Genomic DNA, 22,595 nt, shown 5'->3' on the forward strand with positions numbered 1-22,595 from the left:
TCCGATACAAGTTATCGAAAATTTGTATGGGATACGTTTTTAAGCCTAGTAGCGAAACAAAATTTTCCATACAGCGAAAAATTGGAGAGTTTTCACTCATTTGTCACTTACTTTTTACTGTCCTGTGCATTTTTCTTGACTCTAAGAGCAATGTTGACGGTTTTTTCACTTCTAATTCATTTATTTCTTGCTTTAAAAATTATTTTCTATTTTTCTTGATTTTTAATTAATTTTGAATTTTTTTTAGGTACTCTTAATTATGACCCATCTAAATCTCGTGTTATAAAAACTAATTCTAGTTCTAGTAGTATATTTGGTTTTCAATATTCTAGTACATTATTTGAAATAACTGTCATTTTTTATTTTTTTTTTTAACAAAGGGTGTGAGGAAATTGAAATTCAGAAATTCCGTCGCAGTGTGCAGTAATAATTATTAAAAGATCCTAGTTAAAATTATAAAGTATTATTTAATGTTGATATTTCAATTAACTTAATTAATAATCATGTTAAACTATCGAGAAACTGAAACAAATTGGAAATTTGTAAAAGAACTTGGTTCCGGTGCATTTGGCGAAGTGTCGCTATGGGAAAATACGGAAACTGGAATTTCAGTCGGTATGTATAAACTTTAACATGTGAACAAACATAGATACATTTACCACATACCACGAGTGGAAATAAAATAAAAATAAACAAAACAATGCTTGCGGTGCAAATTATCTTATCATTTTTAAATAGCAATTGGTACCCTTTTTTGCACAATGTTTGTGGGTAGGGCACTTCTTGATAATGATTTATTAGAATTGCAATTTGCAATTAAAATGTTGCATTTTTAATAGGTTGTTGTATAATCCTGTTCTGAGAATTACACGATTTGATTTGAAGTGCTAAAGATTATATTTTATTGAGGCAACAATTTGGTGGAACCAAGATTCATTTGAGAGCACTAAAAAATATCTAGAAGGATCTTTCCATTTAACAAAATGTCTTCAAAAGAAAAAAAGTTTTTGTTCATTTTAGCTCAGAACCTTAAAAAATGTCTGTGGGTATAGTTTGCTTATAAAAACAACAAAAAGAGTATAATGAATTTGGTTTTTTATTGCAAAATGCTTGTTTATTGCCCCAATAAACACAAAGCCCAGATCTTTTTCGGGCAAAGTATATAGAAACTTCCAACATAGCAATAATGTCTGATTGAATGTTTTGTTTGTATTACTTATTTCTTTAGAAGATCGCCTTACCATCCGCTATTTGTTTATTGTTTATAATTCAAGACTTATTAGATTACTGACTAATTCTTTGTAGGTATGTAGATGTACACTTTGAATAATCTGGAGCTTATTCATGATTAGTACAGCATTTTGTGTGCTTTATTTTAAAGGGATTATGACTTTATCTAGATTCAAACTAAAAATAGCGAAAATTAAAGAAAAAAAAAAAAAAAAAAAAACAAAATGAAATGAAAAATAAATATTCTCAAAAATATAATTTTTTAAAGAAGAAAAATTTAAAGTTTTGAAACGTGTTATTGCGCCAATAGAATAAAAAAGAACACTAAGTTAGGTAAAATTGATTAGACTGGCTGGCAGTAGATTTTTTGCTTGGTATAAATGTTAAAATGGGGTTAAATGGGGTTTTCGTTTGGTAAATTTATATTTTGACCTATAAATTAATTTTTTTTTCGTTACGAAAAGAATATGTTTTCAGATTGATTTTAAAAAGCATTGGTGTATATTTCTATCTGTGAACTAGGCAGCGATAGCAGTTGTCAATTATTCGCCCGTTGATTTTTTTTTATCCGAAGATCAGCCGGGCGAGTAAAAGTAAAATAATAGATTTAGAATTGCGTCCATTTGAACTAAAACTGAATTTAATTCTTTCTTGAAACGAAAACAAATTACACGGTGCGACACTGAAAATACACCCGAAAAATTACATACTGTTGGCTGTTAATATGGACGAATAATGCAAAAAAATATTTTAGTTATATTTTTAGAACCCTCCATTTTTTTTTATTTACAAAAAACCATTTTTATAGACATTACAAGGTAATCTATGAATATCTCAACCATTTTTTTTTTAACAATTCTCACTATGTTAAATGTTTTTGGAATGAGCGTTCTCATACCTTTCGAATGATGTGTAGAAGTTTATTGTTTAGATAAATAAAGTGTGGGTTTTTATCCCATAAATCTTGAAAAAAAAATAAATTTAGGCAATATTCTGAAAGAATATTTGTTTACGCTCAAATTAGTGTATTGTTTTTTGAATTTGACCAAAACTGCGGAATCTATGCTACTTTTTCGTAACTAGAAAATATGGAATATGATGTGTATTGCAAGGTGCACAATAGAGTGCTCGTTATGTTAAAATAATTAGAATTTCTGTGCTCGCAAGATCTTAAATGGTTGGAAATAAACTAAAAAAAATATTTCCCAAGTTTCAAGTCTCTGACTTAATTCTAAACTTATGGAGGTCATTTTTTTGGACCTTGTTCTTTATTTATTTACTACAGTACTTTTTATTAAATCGGGAACACGTTTTTTGAATATCGATGTAAGTTGAAGTATGAATACAAAACTAATTTATTATGTAACTATGAATTAAATATAAATTTTAAATATACATACTATGCTTATTTGTGAATAAAAATGTATATTTTTTCATTTTTTGGCATTAAACGTGTAAAAATCGATTTTTTTGAAAAAGTCTGAAAATATGTATCGGTAACTTTCTGGAGAAAAAGTGCATCAAAAGTACATACATACGTGAGGGTAACCACTTAAAATTAGTTGGATCCTGATCCTGACGCCACACTTACACACTTCCTGCTTACAAAAATATCCATTACAGACGTTTTATCCGCACCCAAACACCCGACGGACGACCCCAAAAACGCGTATTTTTACGCGTTAACTGATCGAATGGTTCAACCATTGTTTTTTTCTTTTATGCAATATAAAAGAAAAAAACAATGGTTGAATGCAATATTCATTTTTGTGCCCATATAAATTAAATAAATAGGTATACCTACATTAAGTGTTTTTTAAAAACAATCTATTCTGCTGCACAAGGTAGACGATTTTTCTACAGAAACATAAAAACCAACTGATTTTTTTTTTTTTAATTTCATTGAAAGCATTTTTTCAAAACCCGAACAAAAATAATTATTTCAGGAAGTTGAAAAAAAAAAAAAAAATTTCACTCTCCTCTCATTTCAGTTTAGACTATCTAAACAAAAAAAGCGATACATACTCGCCATTGTATAACAAATATCGAAATTTGCTTGTTATTTTAATGAACCAACTAGATTGGATTCGGTCTTAAATAAAATCTGTTTTTCTTTCAATGGAATCATGTTTGGTCGACTTTTAAATTTGGAAATAAACAACCAAGATGAATATTTAATTGATTACTTCTTTTATATCTATTTCAGCGATTAAAAGATGCTCAGTCGATTTGGATAAACTGGCCTTGGATGAACGAACTAAACTGACAACAAGATGGCAACAAGAATCCGACTGGATGAAGGATATCAATACCGAAAACATCGTGCGAGCATGCCCTGAATTGTGTGCAAATTTAGTTGCCGAACAAAATAAAAGAATAAAATTGCCAGTTATTGCAATGGAGTACTGTGATGGTGGCAATTTGCGTTCAAAATTACATGAAATCGAGAATGTCAATGGATTTAGCGAAAATGATGTGAGACAAGTTTTACGCGCGTTACGAAATGCTGTATTTCATCTACATGATCGATATAAAATAACTCATCGTGATATTAAACCTGATAATATTGTTATAAAATATAATTCAGACGGACAACCAATTTATAAGGTAGGCGAATAGTATCTTTTAAAAATGACTTTGATAATATATTTAACCACTAGCTGACAGACATGGGATATGCTCGAATTCTTGACAAGGAAACTATAATTGGAGGGAGTATGGTTGGCTCCAGAAATTACTTTGCTCCAGAAATTGTAGAGTCGGCAGAATACAAAAATAGTGTAGACTATTGGTCAATGGGAATTGTTGCTTTTGAAATTATATGTGGCGTATATCCTTTCCTGCAAGATGGGTCAATGTTTGATGTCCTAATGAGTATAAAACACAAACCTCCCGGTTGTATAGCTATAACCAAATCTAGCGATGAAAAACTCTGCCATCACACTCAACTATTTTGTGAAAATAGATTAAGTAAAGTATTCTGTAGGTCGATTGAGCCATGGCTGCAACTTGCCTTAGAAGCTGATGGCCGAAAACGTGGCTATGAAGCACTTGATGAGGTACAAAGCACAAAACCAATGTTCACATTTTACACAAAGCTGGACGATGCACTAAATGTTAAAGTTCTAACCGTTTTTTGGTTAAATCGATGCAAGTTCTTAAGCTATGCTGTCTACCAAAATACAACAATGCAAGATTTTTGTATTTCTATGGAGAGGGATACCGGGATATTGCGAAATAAATTTTATTTTGTTCTTCCTGCAGGACATTCGCTTGATCATTTTACACCACAAACTCAACCATTTCAGTTGTACGAAGAAAAATTCTTCATAGAAAACAAATCTATGTTGTATTTAGTTGATTTTGAGACTGATGGTTTATGTAATCCCGAAGATCCGTTTATATCGGAACCGATTCGTCAAACATTTGGTTTAAATCAAAAAATTAACCCTAGAATTATGAAGCAATGCTTATTGAATGCATTGTTTTTGCAATATCACGAATTGAGAAGAGTTGGCGAGTGTGCAAATGGAATTCATGAATTTTTAATGAATTTGGAATCTGAAATTATGAAACAGGAACATGGAGTGAATTGTTTTCAGGAGAAAATTATACATTTAAATGGACAAGCGGCTCACTTTCAAAATATGGTAGTTTCGGGAAATCTTTTGCTGCAGGAAAAACAGGTAAGAACGTTTTAGATCTTTATTTCTTTTCAATATGTGTTGTTTATTTAATATATTAGAATCTGATAATACATGTTCATCAACCCTATTAAGGTTAGCGTTTGTCATCAAAACGACAAGAAAACGATTTTTGTTAAATTAAAAATTTAACTTCGGAGTTGCCTCCGCTCTCCACCCTATTTCACTATACCATGATGATTGCTTTACTTAAGCCTCAATTTTGGCTTTCAGACCTAATTGTTTTTGTGTCGTTTTATGACAAACGCCAACCATAATAGGGCAAGGCAGTCAGTCCCCGTAGTAGTCGCAATTTGTACGTATTATCTTTTCTGGAATATAAATCCCTATTAGGCTAGGCGTACACATGCGATTTTTATCGCGCGATTATTCAGTCGCAAATTAGATGACAAGAGTTTCAATGACTGTGGACACAATTTTCAAATTTTTAATCGCGGGAAGCATGTGTGTTCACAGGCATTGAACTCCTTGTGATCCATTTTTGCGACTGAATAATCGCGTGACTAAAATCGCATGTGTGCGAGTAGCCTTAAGATTGGCGTTTGTCATAAAACGAAAAACGACTCGTAGTACAGGTAAAATAGTACATTAATTCAACAAATAATAAAAAAATTGTTACACTCACGAAACTTAGCAAAAAGTTTGCTTTTGGGATACGAACCAAGGATAAAAAAGTCTATAAGAAAAAGTTGGGTGAAAGGGTGTTTTTTCGCGGACAAGAGGAAGGGGGTGAAGGTCAAAAATATAGTGAACAAAATTGTTTGTCGAATTTTATCATGTGACACATGTTTTTTAGGTATTTTTTGATGCTGAATCTAAAGACATAAAAATAAATACGATTGCTCTAAGAAAAGTTATAGCCGATTAAAAAAACGGGTGCTTGTTTTTCGACTTCAACAGATAAAATATAACCGAAACTCATGTTAAAAACATGCTACGCTGATGAAATTCGGGATGAAGGTTTAAGATGAAGCAGGGTCAAAGGATTCATAAAATTCTTAAAAATATTTTTGGTGAAAGGGTGTTTTTTTTGATGGGTTGAGTTATGTGTGAGAAAGTTATCATACCAGCTGACTTAAATTTTATTAATTTTTAAAACTTGGTGAAAAAGTTTTGTTTGTAAAAAGAATTAAGAATCTATAAAGTGTACAAAATTATTTTGAGTGAAATGGTGTTTTTTTTTTAAGAAATGATAAAATTCGGAAATATGACCACAAAAACTGGGAAACAATTGTTACGCCAATATATGTATATATGTATAACAGAAACCAAGAATCTAAGCAATCTATACAAATATTTTAGGTTAAATGGTGTTTTTTTGGGAAATAGGGAAAATCCGCGATAAGTCCGATAAAATCAGTGGTATAAATGGTACCCTTACGAAATTTATTAAAATTGTTGTCTTTCCCATAGGACTTACAAATAAAACAAGTGTATAAATTTTGTTCATGTTTTTTTTAGGTGTAGAGAAAATATGGGTATATTTGAAAAATTGAGTAATACAAGAGTAGTATTAGTGGTACCCTATAGAAACAAGAGGTGTTTTTTTAGTGTAAACAAAAATGATGGGCCACCCTAATGAAATTTGGTAAAAACATTGATTTTGGGATAGAAAGCAAGAATATAGAGTTTTAATAAAAAAAATCTAGGTGAAAGGGTGTTTTTTTCGAAGAGTCAGTAAAATCTGTAAGTTTCATGAGTGTTACAATTTTTACTTGCGATATAGGTACTATATATCAAGTTATGCATTCGTACAAAAAAAAAAGTTGAGATAACATTTTTCCATGACATTACGATGGTAGACAGTGCCAAAAAAGTGGGTCCCGGAAGTCCGTCTGTCTGTCTGTCTGTCTGTCTGTCTGTCTGTCAGTCTGTCTGTCTGTCTGTATAAGGAGCTACAGCCTAAACGGATGGACCGATTAATGCCAAACTTGGTATGTAACCTTATTTGGCGACTCTCCAGAGGGGTTTTTGGAATTAATTTTTTTGGACCAAAAATAACGGTACTTGTCATATACCGATTTAAGTAAAATTGAAATATCTCAAAAACGGCTCTAACGATTTTGTTTAAAAAATTCAAATGTTAGTTTTGAGCTAAGTTCTATCTTCTAATGAAAAAAATTTTTTTTGAAAATCATTATTAACGGTACCTGCCATAGAACCGTTTTTTTCAAATCCGATTATCTCCGAAACTGCTTATTCGATTTCAACCAAACTTTTTATGAAGAAGCATTTATATAATTTAAATATAAGCCAAAAATAAGATTTTGAAAAAAATAATTTTTGGATTTTTAAAAAAATTTTGAAAATTTTTTTTTGAAAAATCAAATTTTCGAAAACGGGACATTGAATTTTTTTGAAATTTTGTTTTTATATGTTGATTAGTGATTTCTAAAGAATGGCATACCAATTTTATTTTAAAACGTTTTTTCCAAAAAATTATTTATAAAAAATTAGTTTTTTAAAAAACGGCTCTAACGATTTTTAAATTTTTTTTTCTAAAAATGCATCTTAATATATCAATCAAAACTGCATACTTGTTTTGGAGGGCAACTTAATTTCAGATTTTATTTAATTTTTTTTTTTAAACGAATTTTATTTTTTTTTTCCAAATTTCTATATAAAAAGTCTTAAAAATTTAATCAACTTTAACTCTAAGAGCAAGTTCGTGCGACCCAGTCGTGCATTTTATTTTTTTTAAAATGCTTATTTTACCTGTACTATCGGTCTAGAACACATTTTAATTCCTCAAAAGATTTTTATGGTTGTTTTTGAAGAAAAATTTTTTTTTATTTTGCGATTAAAATAAGACGGTTGATGAAACTAATAAACCCTATGAGTAATAAATGCATTTTGCATCCCGATATTAGGAGGCTGTCTTAAAACCAATTGTTGCATTGAGGAACGAGATCAAGTGTTTGATCTTTGATTTTGAGAATTTAATTATGTCACTAAAAAACTCACTTCTCAGAGAGGATGCTCTATTCTTAGCGAGATCAGAATATTGGCATTGAAAATGCTTTAATGACTGCCTGACTATCCGTATGTGTAGCTACGTTTTGATGCGAATTTTTCCTAAGTAGTTTGCAAGCTTCCTTAATTCCTAAAATTTGGATTTTAGACCCTCATTTTTTTCCAAAGGTTTTGCTGCAGGCATAGAAAGCAATGTTCGCCTTCTTTACCCGCTAGAAGACAGTCATAAGATTTGACCGTTAAGGTGAGGTAGATGGAAGGCAGAGATTTTGGTTTCAGTTGTAAATAGCATCAGTTCTGAGACCACAACTCGTAGCCTAGTTGCTTACTTTCCTCAAGGCCATCTCAGTAATTCCGCTGATAACCAGGTCATCCGCATATGCCATGCACTTCACTCAACTGCTCTCAAGCCTTACGAGGATATTTTTCATGACAAGGAGCCATAAAATCGAGCTATATTGACTTTGTAAAAAAACTGAAAATAAATAGTTTGAGAGAGTAAGTGCACGTGGCACGCGTCACTTCCGAATGACTTGGTTGAAAGTAGTTTTTAACTCTAATTCATAATGATGTTATCCTATAGTACAAAGTTATTATTTTTCATAAAGCTTAGTGAAAAGAAATGATTTTTGATCCAAATTGCGGTCTAATCTAAAAATTGCGGTTACACAATCTTTTGTAGGACAAAGTATAGTTTTTACCACCACTGATTAGACTTTCATAAAATAATCTCAATAAAAAAAACACTATAACAAAAAATAACAAAATTTTCATACGACTCGTAGAAATTATCAAACTTTGTATGAAGAAATTAAATTTATGTAATAATTCGTCTCGAACAAATTAGTAAATAATAGAGTTTCCGCATATCATTCTGGCTAAAGCCAAGAGTACCCATCTTATAAATAAGATTGGGCTCTATTAGTCCCTAGCACTAGAAGAAGTAATTAAAAACGAGATTAGTTAAAAAACTTTTAAATATACTATTAATTCTCAATATTTCATATACTTATTATCTTACGTGTATTATTTGTACTAGTTTATATCAATTTTAATAAATTCACATTATTTTTTTTTAATGTATTTAAATTATTTTCACTCTTCACTCTACTTGGTAAGTCAACAAAAAATTTTTTTTATATTAATTTTTCTCAATTTCTTTTTTAGATCACCAATTATGACAACGAATGGGAAATGATTGCACAAAGCTTAAAAAACCTTAATGCTGATTATTCAAAAGTCCATCTCCGTCTTAAATCTATATTAAATAGAACTCGTGATTTCCTGAACAAATCACCTTTAACAACATACCAACAAGATGTTGAACTTCATGTGTAAGTTTTTTTTATGACAAAAAAAAAGTAATTACCATTCAGATAATTACAAGTTTTTCATATATTTTTTAGGAAACAATTTCAAAATGTATTCGAAGAAATTCGCAATAAAACTCGTTTAATCAGTCCAGAAGAAGTTCGATCGTATGTCTCAAATTTTCTAAAAGTTCGTAAAGACTTTTATGATAATACAAACAAATACTTGAGAAAAACTGTGGCTGGCAAAAGTAAACCTACTGAATTAATTATGGAAATTTATGTGGAATTTCAAACAATATTGAAAATTGTATTTGAAAATCAATCTTTATGGAAGGATTATGAAATTAAGATTAGCGAAAAAACTAAAGAGTTTCTATTGCAATTCGGTGAAAAGTTTTACATGCAAGGAAAAAATAATCAAACTGCTATTGATAATGTAATAGAAAATATGGAAACACTTGATATAGATAGTGGAGATCTTTCAACAAGCTGGAACGGAAATAATGATGACAGTGTTTTAGAATTACCAACTGATAATTTGATCAAAGATACAAAGTTACTACAACAAGCGTGAGTATTTGTTTTTAATTCTTTTAATTTTATATACACTGCCGCTCATCTGAATAGGTTCCACTTTAAGGTTACCTTTCTTTTACCCTCTCTTCGTAAATATTGCAATGACACATGATTTTTTATAAACATATACATATGTATGTGCAGTGCATATAAGACAAACAATTTTCTTAAAGCTTACCGCTATTCTCACACGGTAACGAGATCAAATTTCATAAAAACAAGCTCGTCTGAATAGATTCAAAAGCAAAAATATTAATAAATGTTGAGTTGCACGGGTCATTCGAACTCAAAATCTGTTAAATAAATTTAATTGTGTTTTACCTTTAAAGACAAAAACGAAAAAAAAAAATTTAAAGGGGGAACAAGTGTAGAACATAAAATAAACTTGTGAATTAGGACGAAACCAAAGAGTACGTTTGAGTACTTCTGAAAACTGTTCATTTTTTAGAGTGGAGATGGAGATGAAATCCTCTCAAAAACAACCCAAACTAAAAAACAATATTTGAACGGAATGAACTTTGTTGTCGGCCACATTTTATTTTTATTTCTAAACAAATCACTTTTTTAACACATTTTTACTTGTGATATAGGCACTATAGATAAGGCAAGTAAAATCAAACTCGAGATAACAATCATGAAATAACGGTGATGGAGAATGTTAAAAAAGTGGGTCCGGCAATTCTGTCTGTCTGTATGTACCTCGAGCTACAGCCTAAACTTCTGGAGCGATTTTCTCCGACGGATTACCTCGCTAGGGCTGATTACCAGAAAAAATAAAGAATGATTTTTTACTGTTATACGGTCAATTTTAAAAATTTGTGGTTTTTCACAAAAATAGCAGTACATAGCAGTACTGCATCTATAAGGCAAAAAGAAAGAAAACTATTGAAAGTTGTATGAAAGTGTATTAATTATTTAAGAATACCATTAATACTTAGTGGAGTAACCGTTATTTTAATGACTGCAATGCATTTTCGAGGGAAAGAGTTCTTTTAATTTTTACACCTCTCCACGAATCTCGCACTATTTCCCACAATTCTTTCGAATTCTTCGGTTTTCGGGGATTGTGCGGGCAACTCCATAGCGCATACCTTTTTCTCCTGAAACCATCATTTTGCCCCTTTCGAAGTATTCTTTGGGCCATAATCTTGTCGTATACCCAAACCAAAGACATTTCCTCTTTAGCATAGGGTAACATAACCTCCTCGGGAATTTTTACGTACTCCATTATAACCCTGATGGGCCTTGATGGGATAAATAGGCCCAACCCCCTTGTATGAAAAGCATCAGTTTCGCACCGCCATGCTTCACCGTTTTCACTTTGTATCGTGCATCGTTTGATGCATTTTTTGGTATTCTCACATACTCCCGACGACCCTTGGATCCCAAGAGGAGTATGTGAGAAGACCAAAAAATGCATCAAACGATCCACGATACACCGATACACTTATAAAAGCCCTAAAAACTTTGATTCGACACATTTTTAAAGCGATTGGCAAGTTTTAATAGGAGCCTTAATCTGAAACTATTAATTAATTAAACTGTCGGCGCTCTTTGAAAAATATTTGTATGCATCTCTGCTATTCAGTTAAACTACTCGTCTATTTATAAAGGGGTTTTATAAAATCTCACTTTTTTATTTCAGATTAAATTCCCTTTGGGGTGCACAAATCAACCATCAACAAAGCTCTTCTTCTGGCCACTCATAAAAAATCATAATGTGTGCCCTCATTGTATATATCAAAAATATATTTTTCATGCAAAAAAACAAAAAAAAACTCTAAAATAAGTTTATTATTAGTCATCGGGCTTTGTTTACAAAACTGCAATTAAGTAATATTGAATTACCGGACACCTGTTGGCTGTGCTATGATCTCAATTTTTATTTTATGTTTTCCTCCTAATCAGCAATAATATTTAAATGGTCAAAAGTTTTCTTCGAAACATTATGTCACTGTCTACTGCACAGTCTTAAGACATTCAATGAACACAATGTCTGCTCAACAACTTAAACCATACATATTAAGCATATTACTATGCTGCCTTTTCGGTGGGAATTTTGCTGCTTTATTGCGTAAGTAATAAAAAATAAAAAAAAAATAACATTTACATTCGATATTATAATTTAATTATAATTCAATCATTATTAGCTGCAAATTTTCGCATTTGTCGACGATCTGATCCCAATCTTAATGGATGTATAAAAAATTGTGTTGAAGATTTGCGAGATAGAATGCCCGTTGGTATTCCACAGCTTCATATACCCCCACTAGAACCGTTGCTTGTCCCAGAAGTTAAACTAGATCAGGATTCAGGAGCTGTATACTTGCATTCCACCTACAAGGACATTGAAATTCGCGGATTATCTCAGTTTGATGTTGAAAATGTAATTGCAAATATAAAGAACAATACGCTGACAATGCAATTGCGTTTTCCAAAAATCAACTTGAAAGCAAACTATTCTCTTAGAGGGAAAATTATGATGATGCCATTGTTAGGCGAAGGAATTTGCATGGCGAATTTATGTAAGTTTTTCTCTATCTTTTTATTTTCAAAATTCAAATATATGCATTTCTTTTCTTTTCAGCTGATGTGCAAGTTCTTGCTAACGTCGTAGGTAGTCGTTACTTAAGGAAAGGTAATGAACATTTGAAGATTGATGATGTAAAAATTAGATACAACATTGGAGATACAAAAATCCATTTGGATAATCTCTTTAATGGAGATAATACTTTGGGCGAGAAAATGAATGACTTTTTAAATGAAAACTGGCGATCAGTGTCTGAAGAAATGCGACCAATTATGGAGGATGCAATGGCTGAGGTATTGCGACAGACTACAGAAAAACTTTTTCAAATTTATACTTATGATCAGTTGTTACCAGCGTAGAAATTTTTTTAGTCAATAATTTTAATTAGAAAATATTTTTCTAAATATTATTTTTTTTAACATTTATTTATAATTTTTTTTTATAAAGTCTATTTTACTTATATATCATTCGTAAGATATTCAAGTTTGAAAGCACAAAGCAGTTATATGTTTACCTCAAATTTGATTTTTAAGTATGTAGTAAAATAATGGTAATAAGTTGTGGTGAAGAGTTTTTGTCTCCGACTTTCTACAGCGAGGTCTAGAATTTTTCTATTTTTACTTTTTATCCACATTCTTTTATGTAGCTTTATCTTCTCTCGGTTTAATGATGTTGAATATGACCCACATTTGATGGGGCCACGTTTAGTTGGGAAGATCGAGTAAAGTATTCAAAAAGTTTAAATTTAAAAAAAAGCTATGACAGCAATCTCGTAAGGCAGAAAACAATCACTCCTGTTACATACTCTCTACTATCATCGCGCTCCTTTTCCTAATCCTGGTTTTTATAAATTTTCTAATGGTGTTGTTGTTGACTTTGGTTATAAATCCAACTAACAAATGATTTTCTTAACCTGTCTTCCAAGTTAAAAATAAGGGATTTAAAAAGAGAAACCGATAAATATTGGTTTTGAAAAAAACAAGAGGCGTGTAATTGACATTCGTGTGGTGCGGGTAAAGAAAAAAGTTGAAAGAAAGTTGGGCTCAAGCGGAAACTTATAAGCATTCCTATAAGCGCGAATATTACGGTTGAATTGTTTCAGGGAAAAAATTCAACTAGCTATTTTATCTGAACATTATCTATAAAAATAGTTATAAAACAAAGAGTGACTTGAAACATTACGTCTGTAGTTGAGGGACGTAATTGTTTCAGTTATGTGACTCCGTTGGTACTCATCAATTAATTTTGGTTTGATGAAGTAATAAGCATTCACCTCCTTATATGTGACTTCGTTGGTACTCATCAATTAGTTTTTGCTTGATGAAGTAATAAACAGTCACCTGGTAAGCTTTGCTGCATCATGCATATTTGTCTGTCTTTATCCAGCAAAAACAGGACATTTCCATGCTCTTTCAAATGTCCTGAGCATAACTTTTTAAGAAGGGTAACATGCGTAGATTGAGAAATGTATAGTGATTGCAGAGGACATCTTATACCAGGGACAATTGTCTATCTCCAAAAAAAAGAATAATTGTGCCCTTGGTATTCCTGTCTTCCAATTATCGTTCTTGAATTCTTCAGCTGGAATTGTATTCTTGATTTATGCAATTAGTGCTAGGAAACTCTCCTTGTTGCTTTGTAGAGTAAAATGGTCGAAAAGTTCTTGTTTTGTCTGATATTAATTTGGTATTCTGTGTCCAGTTTAAATTGAATATTAATTCCACATACTCTGCAATATTTAAACCAACCTCCGTCAATGCTGTCAATAGATTTAACATTTATAGAAAAGGTCATCTACGTTAATATCTGATTCATTATTTAAAATTTGTTTAAAATTTTTATTTGTAACATTTTGTTGTCTACAGACTTTTGAGAAATGATTACTTTTCCCACATTTATTGCAACTGTTCCCATAGACGGGGCATTCATTTAATTTATGATTATATGAACATTTTTTACAATTCATTATAATTGAATGTTGATTAATTTCATTTTCCTTATCTTTACATTGTTTTCAATTTGCTCAACTTTTTGCGTGGCTTCGCTGATGCGGCATGTCCAATAACTTTTTTAAGTGTTAATTCTGGTGTACGTAGCAACCTTTCTTGTTAGTATTGTAGGCATTGCTTATTCCAAGAACAATGCGATCTCTCACCATTTGATCTGTAATTGTCTCTGTTGTATCAGTAATCTCGCATTTTTTTTGCCTAATTGATTATGTTTGTGAGACAGTTATCAAATATATTCCCCAATTGCTGTTTTCTCGAATGGAATTTGAATTGTTCGTATATCAAAAAATATTAAGGAGAGAAATACTCATCAAACTTTTCTTTTACGATCTTACAGGTTTTGCTTTGCTCTTCTGTTAGATTAAAAGTTTCCATAGTCTCTATTATTATTTTGCCCCCTTTCTTTAAAATATTTCTTATGGCAGTCATGAGCCAAATGTCCTTTGTTTCTACAAATGAAGCACGTCTTTTGGTAGGCACGTTTTTTCAAAAATCTTGACCCAAAAGTTTTTGCTGAGTCAGATCGATTATCTACGATCCCTGGCCCACTAACAGACTGTTGTCCTATTTTTTCCCGATTTTTTTTTGCTTTTAATTGTGAAGAAATTTTTAATAAAAGCTTTACAAAAATTTTAACTTGTGGATGCGGTTAATGTGTTGATCAAATTCGTGTACAAAATTGTGTTATTCATTTCTAGTAACTCAAGCGCATAACCTCGTCGTAGAAAGAATTTTCTACGCTTACATCCTGCCGCTTTTTTCTCGCCATGATTTGTAGAAATATGGTCGATTCATCTGTACTGTTGAAAAAGGCTTCGGCACTCAATCCTTGTTTATCGACTAGTTCGAATACCTTGCATAACAAGACTTTACAGTTTTCAAAACAGTTGATATATCTGGAGTCAAGATTTATACTATTACCTTTACGGAGACACTCTGTAAGTGGTTTTTAGCGAAATCCTTAATAAACTTTCGGTAATAACCGAGAAGTCCAAGGAAAGATTTTATCTGTTTTTTAGTTTTGGGTATTTTTGAACTGCCATGATTTTTTCCGGATTTGGTTTGACTCTGTTAGAAGTTACCACATGTCTCAAAAAAGAAACTTCTTTCTGAAAAAAAAAAAATTGACTTTTTAAGCTGGATTTTGAGATTGGCTTCTTTAAGCATAAATTTGGTGGCTGAAGTGGTCTATTTTGAAATTTTTGTATGTATGAAAATTGTTGTAGTTGTTGAGGATTCTGAAAATAATGACAGTTTTGTTCTTGAAGGCAGAAGCTTAATGCTTCGGCCAAATTTCTCAGCTTCATTGACCTAATCTAGGCCAGATAAAAATGTGTTCAGGCACATTTCCTGATAAAGAGATTGTTTGGCTATGATTACATTAGCATCGTTTTCGTGTACCTTTATATGATTTGTCATAGCTGAAAAAAATATCTATTTTTTTTGAATATAAGGTTTCTAATGTCATTTGGTTCTGACGAAGATAATGCGGATCTCTAATAATTGTCTGATTACATTTATCAGAATAATGTATAACTAGATTTTCTTTAATTTGAGCCCAATCAATGGCTATACGATACGCATTTAGTACTTCGTTGGCCTGTCCAACTACTTTGTTTCTAATCGATCTCAATATTATTCGTTCATACGTATAAAAGTATATGAAATGTCCAAAACTGCGAACATGCGGGCGGATATTGGAGATTAAAAAGATGGAAACATTTAAAACAAATATCTACAGCATTAATAAATTTTTTAAATTGGTATTTAATGCTATCTAGATAAACGTAATTATTTTCAAACATGAAATTTTCAGCTATCCCCATGATGAATGGCTGGATGTTCTCTTGCTTATTCAACAGGAATTTAATATGGTCGTCTAGTTCATGTGCGGTTTTGGCTCGAAATAAGAAGGCTTCCTGGGAGCTTTTCACTGTGTATTTAAAGACGTTTGACCTGCCATCAACACTCCTCTTCACACTTTTTTGAGTTGGGAAAAGGTATGAGTGGAGGCACAACATTATTTTTATGGATGCATCATCTGGAAAGAGACAAAAAAGTTGTATTAGTAAAATTAATTTTGTCTGTGATTTAGAAAATCAAAATAGAAGGCAGATTTTTAAAATGTCGATGGTTTTAATAAAAGGAAATATTTTTTATATATTAATTGTAATTACTAGATTGTATGTGTTACTAGATTTCCTTTAATTTGACCGCAATCTACGGCAGTACCATACATATTTAGGACTTCGTTGGCTTGTCCAACTACTTTGTTTCTAATCGCTCTAAATATTATTCGTTCATACGTGGTATCTTTTATATGTTGCATTAAAGCAAGTATTTCTTCCACATTGCTTATAAAATCAAATAAAGAACGAGGATTTCCATCAAAATTCGGAAGGTTTTTTAATAGCATCAGGAATCTTGAGACTGTGAAAGACTCCCGTGGCAATTTGCTCGTTATTCATTTTCACTTCGTCTACGCTTGAGTCAGAATTTAAAAATTTCATATTCGAACCAGCCTTTGATTTTTTTCTTAATAAATACCAATTTTTATTATTAAAAAAACGAGATTCAATTTTTCTTTTATTCTTGGGGATATAGGGATTAGGAAAGACTAGGGACTGATGAATATTTAACCAAAAATATGGACTTTAACAATTAGCTGCTACAGTTACTTCACTCTGATGCACATATGTCCAGAACCAAAAATGTCTCTATAGTCTTATAAATGTTATTGTTTCTTGTATATTTTCTCTATATTTTGTTTTATTGTTTTCAATTATTTATATTTTTTAAAATATTTCATGATTGTGTTTTTTTTTATCAATAATATTTTACGACTGCGCCAGTTAGTCTTTTAACTAAAAAAGCGGCGAAATATCTTCGACTACCTATTACGTAAAGCGATATTGAATTGTTAGCTACCAGCTGAAATATGAATTATTGTTCAATTCCGTCTGGCATTGTTCAGCAAGAATAAGAAACACAAACATTAGACAAATAAAACAAAGCAAAACTGTTGTTAATAACATGCGGTTGTTGGTAACATGTTTTATGAGCTTTACATCTTCTAATCTCACATTGAAATGGTTGTTGGCGAGCGACGGAGGATTTTTAGGGTCTGTGGAACTTGATGTGATTCAAGAGTTCGGTGAATCAAACATCAATACTTTGCTTTGTCTGGCCGATGTAAACAGCTTTGCTGTCTCCACATTTGATTTCGTGCCGTGTAATGATTGTAATTGAATTTAGGTTAATTTTTTGATGTTGATGCTTTATTATTTTTGCTGCCTCATTGCGCCAATCGAATCGATGGCGTATCAAAAAAAAACTTCCAACTTCCCGTTGGACCAATCGAATCAATGGTAATTAATAAATCTTCCTTCTAGCAACATTAAATGCAGTACTGCGCGTTGGTGTGGCCCTCAGAAGCGTCTTTTAAATTGTAAAAAGTTTCGTCGACAAAAGCGATGCACAAGTAGCAACGTGTAGAGCACTTTTTCTTTTTTATAAAGTGCGTGCACGTGTGTGGTTCTTGGATGTGATCGCAGCAGATCGCATATGATGAACACCAGTAAGTCCAGGCAGCAAGTCCGTGGCTCGATTGGACCAAATGTTCACTCACACAAAACCAAAAAGATACATACAATTAATGAATTTGTACATTAAATCAATGTAAAAATTCATGGCAAATGAGTCAATGTGAAAATTCATTAAATTTAAGAATCTTTTAATGAACAAATTCATAAGGGAATGAATCTTTCTTAAAAACAAAGAAAGCATATAATTTTCGTAAAAAAGTATATGAAATGTTTCATGAATTAAATCATTAAATCTATGAATTATTTCTTAAATCTTATGATTTGTTTTATTAGTTTCGTAAAAAAGTATAGAAAATTTTGCTAAAATTTTATGAAAATAATCATCAAACGTTATAAAAATATTTAATTTAATTAAATTAAATGAACTTTTTACATTAGTTATCTATCTGTTTTAGATGTTCACATAAAATATACATTTTTGATGTTTTATTTTTAGAAGTCTTAATATCCTAAAAATTATACTCAATAAAAGTCCAAAACTGCGAACATGCAGGCGGATATTGGAGATTAAAAAAATGGAAACATTTAAAACAAATATCTACAGCATTAATAAATTTTTTAAATTGGTATTTAATGCCATCTAGATAAACGTAATTATTTTCAAACATGAAATTTTCACCTATCACCATAATGAATGGCTGGATGTTCTCTTGCTTATTCAACAGGAATTTGATATGGTCGTCTAAATCCTGTGCGGTTTGGCTCGAAATAAGAAGGCTTCCTGGGAGCTTTTCACTGTGTATTTAAAGACGTTTTGTTTTTGTTTGATACCTGTTCGGGCCATCTCGTGACCACTCCTTGTCGTTTGCCGAACATGACCTCAAAATCCTTGTTTATCTATAAAGAAATATTGTTTTTGCATTTTAAAAAATCAATACTAATAATGTAAAATATACAACTTACCAATCGATAACCACTTGGTTTTGTATACTCTGGCCAGGTCTTGAACACTTCCATTAAAGATGTTGATGTTTTTATTCCCTGCAAACGAAATTGACTGCAGGCCTGCCAGCAGCTGTCAAATTCCGGAATTGTCAAATTGTCGTATTTAATAGTTGAAACATATTCTGCAGCATCAGGTTCTGGAGCTGAAATAAAAAATACAAAATTGAGTAAGATGAGGAAAGATCTGAACATACAAAATATATGTACAGAATAATTTTTAAAAATGTGCCCCTTTGGTATATTTCGTGAAAAAAAATGTCTCCGTAGTTTTCGTATATTACTCTGTGTCTACGTTTTCTATTAATACGTAATCTTCTCTAGTGTATTCAATGATTTCGCATGATGCAATCGCAATGATTGTTGTTAATATAATAAAAATATTAATTTTCTTAAATAAAAATGAAGTTTTAATATTATCCCTTTGTATTATTCTATTATTCTTATGAATAACTATATTTCTACCTAAATCTTCTTTAACTTTTTGTTTCTTATACCTAGGTAAAAGTTTATTTCTACAACCTGCAATTTTTTTTTTTATAAATTACTTGATTTTGTTTATATTCCTTGGTATTCCTGTTTTTATTACCTATGGGTTTGAAGTATCTTTCCTTGAGCTTCTGGAAATTCATGTGTTTTTTTTTTTTGTTTTTTTGTTTTTTTTTTTATTTCGTATGGCTTTTTATTATTGACTGAATGTATTGTTTTGTTATATTGTTGGGCAGCTCTGAATATTTTTCGGACGAACTTTGGTAAGTTTAAATTTCGTTGCGAATTTATAATTAAATATTTTTTTTACATATTTCACCGCTGCCACCAAATTTTGTTATGCTTTTTGAAATAGAAGAATTTTATTTTTGTCTGTATTAGAGAAATATTTTCGTTTATTTTAAAATCTGAATCAGAAGAAGCTTCAGAGTTTATTATAAGGAATTTGTTAAATTCTTTTGGTACTTCCTGAGAAATTTGAAGTAAAGTGAATAAAACCACAAGTCTCAATTTTATTGCTGAAAAATATGTTTTAAAAACGGATTAATAATCTGGAGTTAGATAAGGGTATACTGATTTGAAAATACCTTTTATGGTACCTACTATGTTGACATTGAAGAATATTGAGATGTTTTATTTGCGTTGTTTTTTTGGTACAGGTGATCTATTGAAACATTTGTATGATTTATCAAACTCAGTTTTTACCTCTTTTTAATTTATTCGACAAGTTTTCCCAGCTGACTAGATGAGCCATGTGGTAAACGCAAAATATTAAATTTTTTTTTTAATTCTTGGTGTTGAGTCTGGTCTAGTAAGTTTTTGCCAACAAGTACAATATTACCAGGATGATATATACAACTATGATGATAATTAAAGTTTGGCTATTTTCTGGGATCGGGTGTTATTGTTCATTTATATTTTTGTAAAACCTATTTTGGATTGCCCTTAGTTTTTCTATTTTGTCTTCCTGTCTTTTCCTTTCTCATACCCTGACAACGCCATTAAAATTGCGTTCGGTAATTTCTTAAACAATGATATACCTATTCAATGATTTACGACTTATGTGGTATATAAAATGTTATAAAATTTTCGTCAGAAACTGCACTCTTGACAAACTTATTTTAAAATATCTTTTATATACTTATTATACACTTATTTAAAATATCATATCATAATTAAGAATTATGTTTTTATAAAAAGAAAATGGTTTAATTAAAAAATTTGCTAGTTGCACCTTTTAGTATTCATCATTATTTTGATAAAGCTTTCCCTCATTCTCAATCGTTGGGGGGTGAAGAAGCACTTTGATATATAGAATTTCCTGTTGTTTTTTTTTGTAGCTGTTCCTCATTCACGATCGTTGAGGGGTGATGTGATGAAGCTGTGAAAAGTTACTGTATTTTTTTTTTACTAAATTTTATTATTTTTTTTTATTGTGTGTATATAGCCCAGTAATTTTAGGCATTTTTCACCCCAATCTGCGGAAAAATTCCTACTGGGCTCGATTTTGGTATAGACCTTGCTTCCTGTAAACTTAAATAGTAAATCTATAGTCGAACCGTTTTATAAATTAAACCATATTTTGTATTTTATTTGATTTGAAACAGAACTTTTATTTTTACGAAGAACAACTTTACATTAATAACACAAAAAGTCGACTGATTATAAAGACTTACAAGCTAACCCGATTTACGATCAATTATAAGAATAGATAATGTTAGAAAGATTAATTTAAACATTTCAATAAAGGAATTTACACACTTAACGTTTGAACTACAAACGATAAGTGTAGTGAATACTACTAAATGGTTGAAGTATCTAATTTAGGATTTAAATTAATAGCTTATAAGACAATATCTAAAATGTGATTAACAAAATCGAAATAGATTTGTATATCGTTCCATTTACATATCGTTGCAATATCTGTAAAGTACATTTTTTTATATTAATTCTTTATAAGACGTTGAAAACTTTTTAACTTGGTATACTTTGAGAATGTTCACTCCATCTATAACATCAATTCATCGAAATGAAGAATCACGACTTTTCGCAAACTGTTATTCCCCCTTCTTAAGTAACGGGAGAATCCTTTAAACCATTCTTCTAAATTAACCAACCAGACCGAATTCCCTTTTAGCCATAGATCCCCCCCCATGGGGGGATCCTGTTACTCTTAGGTTCGTTCTTTTATACGAGCCTTTTTAATATCTTGGCTCTTGGATTCAAGACTGTACCCCGATCAAAGAGGATCGACCAAGGAACGTCAATGTTGCTTAACTCTCGTATCACTGTTGCGTTGATGACTTGAAATTAAGTCTTGACTACTTTTGTTCTCACGAATCGTGAATCAAGAAGAGATTTAGAGCTATATAACCCTGGATGACTGGCTAAATAAAAGTAAATGTGTGTCATTTGTATGACCTATAATCAAAGGAATTCTGTTTCTTACCAGAGTCTCGTGCGGATTTAATTTTTGATGCGAACCTACAAATGCTCGTTCCTCGATCAAGATTTTTGATGCGAATCCCCAAAGGATCTTTCTTCGAACAAGAACTTTGATGTAAACTCTCAAATCTTCGTTCTCTGAGCAAGAAAAAAGTTTCTCCGGGAGGTGGAGAAGATTACTAGAAAGTTAACTCTCGTCGTTCAGAAATTCTGGAATGTATATACCTCATCGTAGTCGGTTGAAAGAAGGGATGTTTGACCGCATGAGTAATCCACCCACTGATCTTTTATGCTGCACACACAATGTAGCTGTGTAGTGCATCGGTTTATGTTAATGATTTTTATTTTGTGTTTCATTTCTTTTTATAATGTAATATTTATGTTTTCTGTAATAATAAAATAATATGTTCTGTTGTAATTATTATTATTTGAATAAGCGGGTGAAATTTAAGATTTATTTTCCGATAAGGAATTATTTTAAAGAAGACTTCGAAAATTATTTTGATAATTTTCGTTGGCCGTTTCCTACATATCTTCGGAATCCTTGAGCTAGACAGTAAGATTCTTTCCTGCTTCCCCCCAAGAAATGTTCTAGGGAATCTTCAACGTCTCTAAATACAAAATTGGTTGCTTCGCTCGCCATTGCAATTGTCTCTTCGACCTCTTCAGTATATTCTGTATTATCTTCAATTACAATTTTCTCTTCGTCTGTGTTATCTTCGCCTTCTTCAGTATCTTCTGTAGTTACTCTTTTCTCTTCACTGTCGACTTTTTTTCCT

The 22,595-nt window shown here is 31.1% G+C and overlaps 2 protein-coding genes across 2 annotated transcripts; both read left to right on the plus strand.

Moving 5' to 3' along the window:
* Nucleotides 1-369: 369 nt before the first annotated feature.
* Nucleotides 370-12,077, plus strand: LOC129914877 (inhibitor of nuclear factor kappa-B kinase subunit beta). The gene is made up of 7 exons (XM_055994299.1): nucleotides 370-615; nucleotides 3,437-3,837; nucleotides 3,891-4,916; nucleotides 9,075-9,241; nucleotides 9,314-9,790; nucleotides 11,442-11,870; nucleotides 11,947-12,077. Exons 1-6 carry the CDS (start codon nucleotides 504-506, stop codon nucleotides 11,503-11,505), a joined length of 2,247 nt encoding a protein of 748 aa, XP_055850274.1. The 5' UTR covers nucleotides 370-503; the 3' UTR covers nucleotides 11,506-11,870; nucleotides 11,947-12,077.
* Nucleotides 11,789-12,685, plus strand: LOC129915111 (protein takeout). Its single transcript, XM_055994575.1, has 3 exons — nucleotides 11,789-11,870; nucleotides 11,947-12,321; nucleotides 12,384-12,685. The coding sequence occupies exons 1-3, from the start codon at nucleotides 11,789-11,791 to the stop codon at nucleotides 12,683-12,685; spliced, it is 759 nt and encodes a 252-aa protein (XP_055850550.1).
* Nucleotides 12,686-22,595: the final 9,910 nt, after the last annotated feature.

Source organism: Episyrphus balteatus, chromosome 3 (assembly GCF_945859705.1).
Source record: "Episyrphus balteatus chromosome 3, idEpiBalt1.1, whole genome shotgun sequence".
In the NCBI taxonomy this organism is placed as follows: domain Eukaryota; kingdom Metazoa; phylum Arthropoda; class Insecta; order Diptera; family Syrphidae; genus Episyrphus; species Episyrphus balteatus.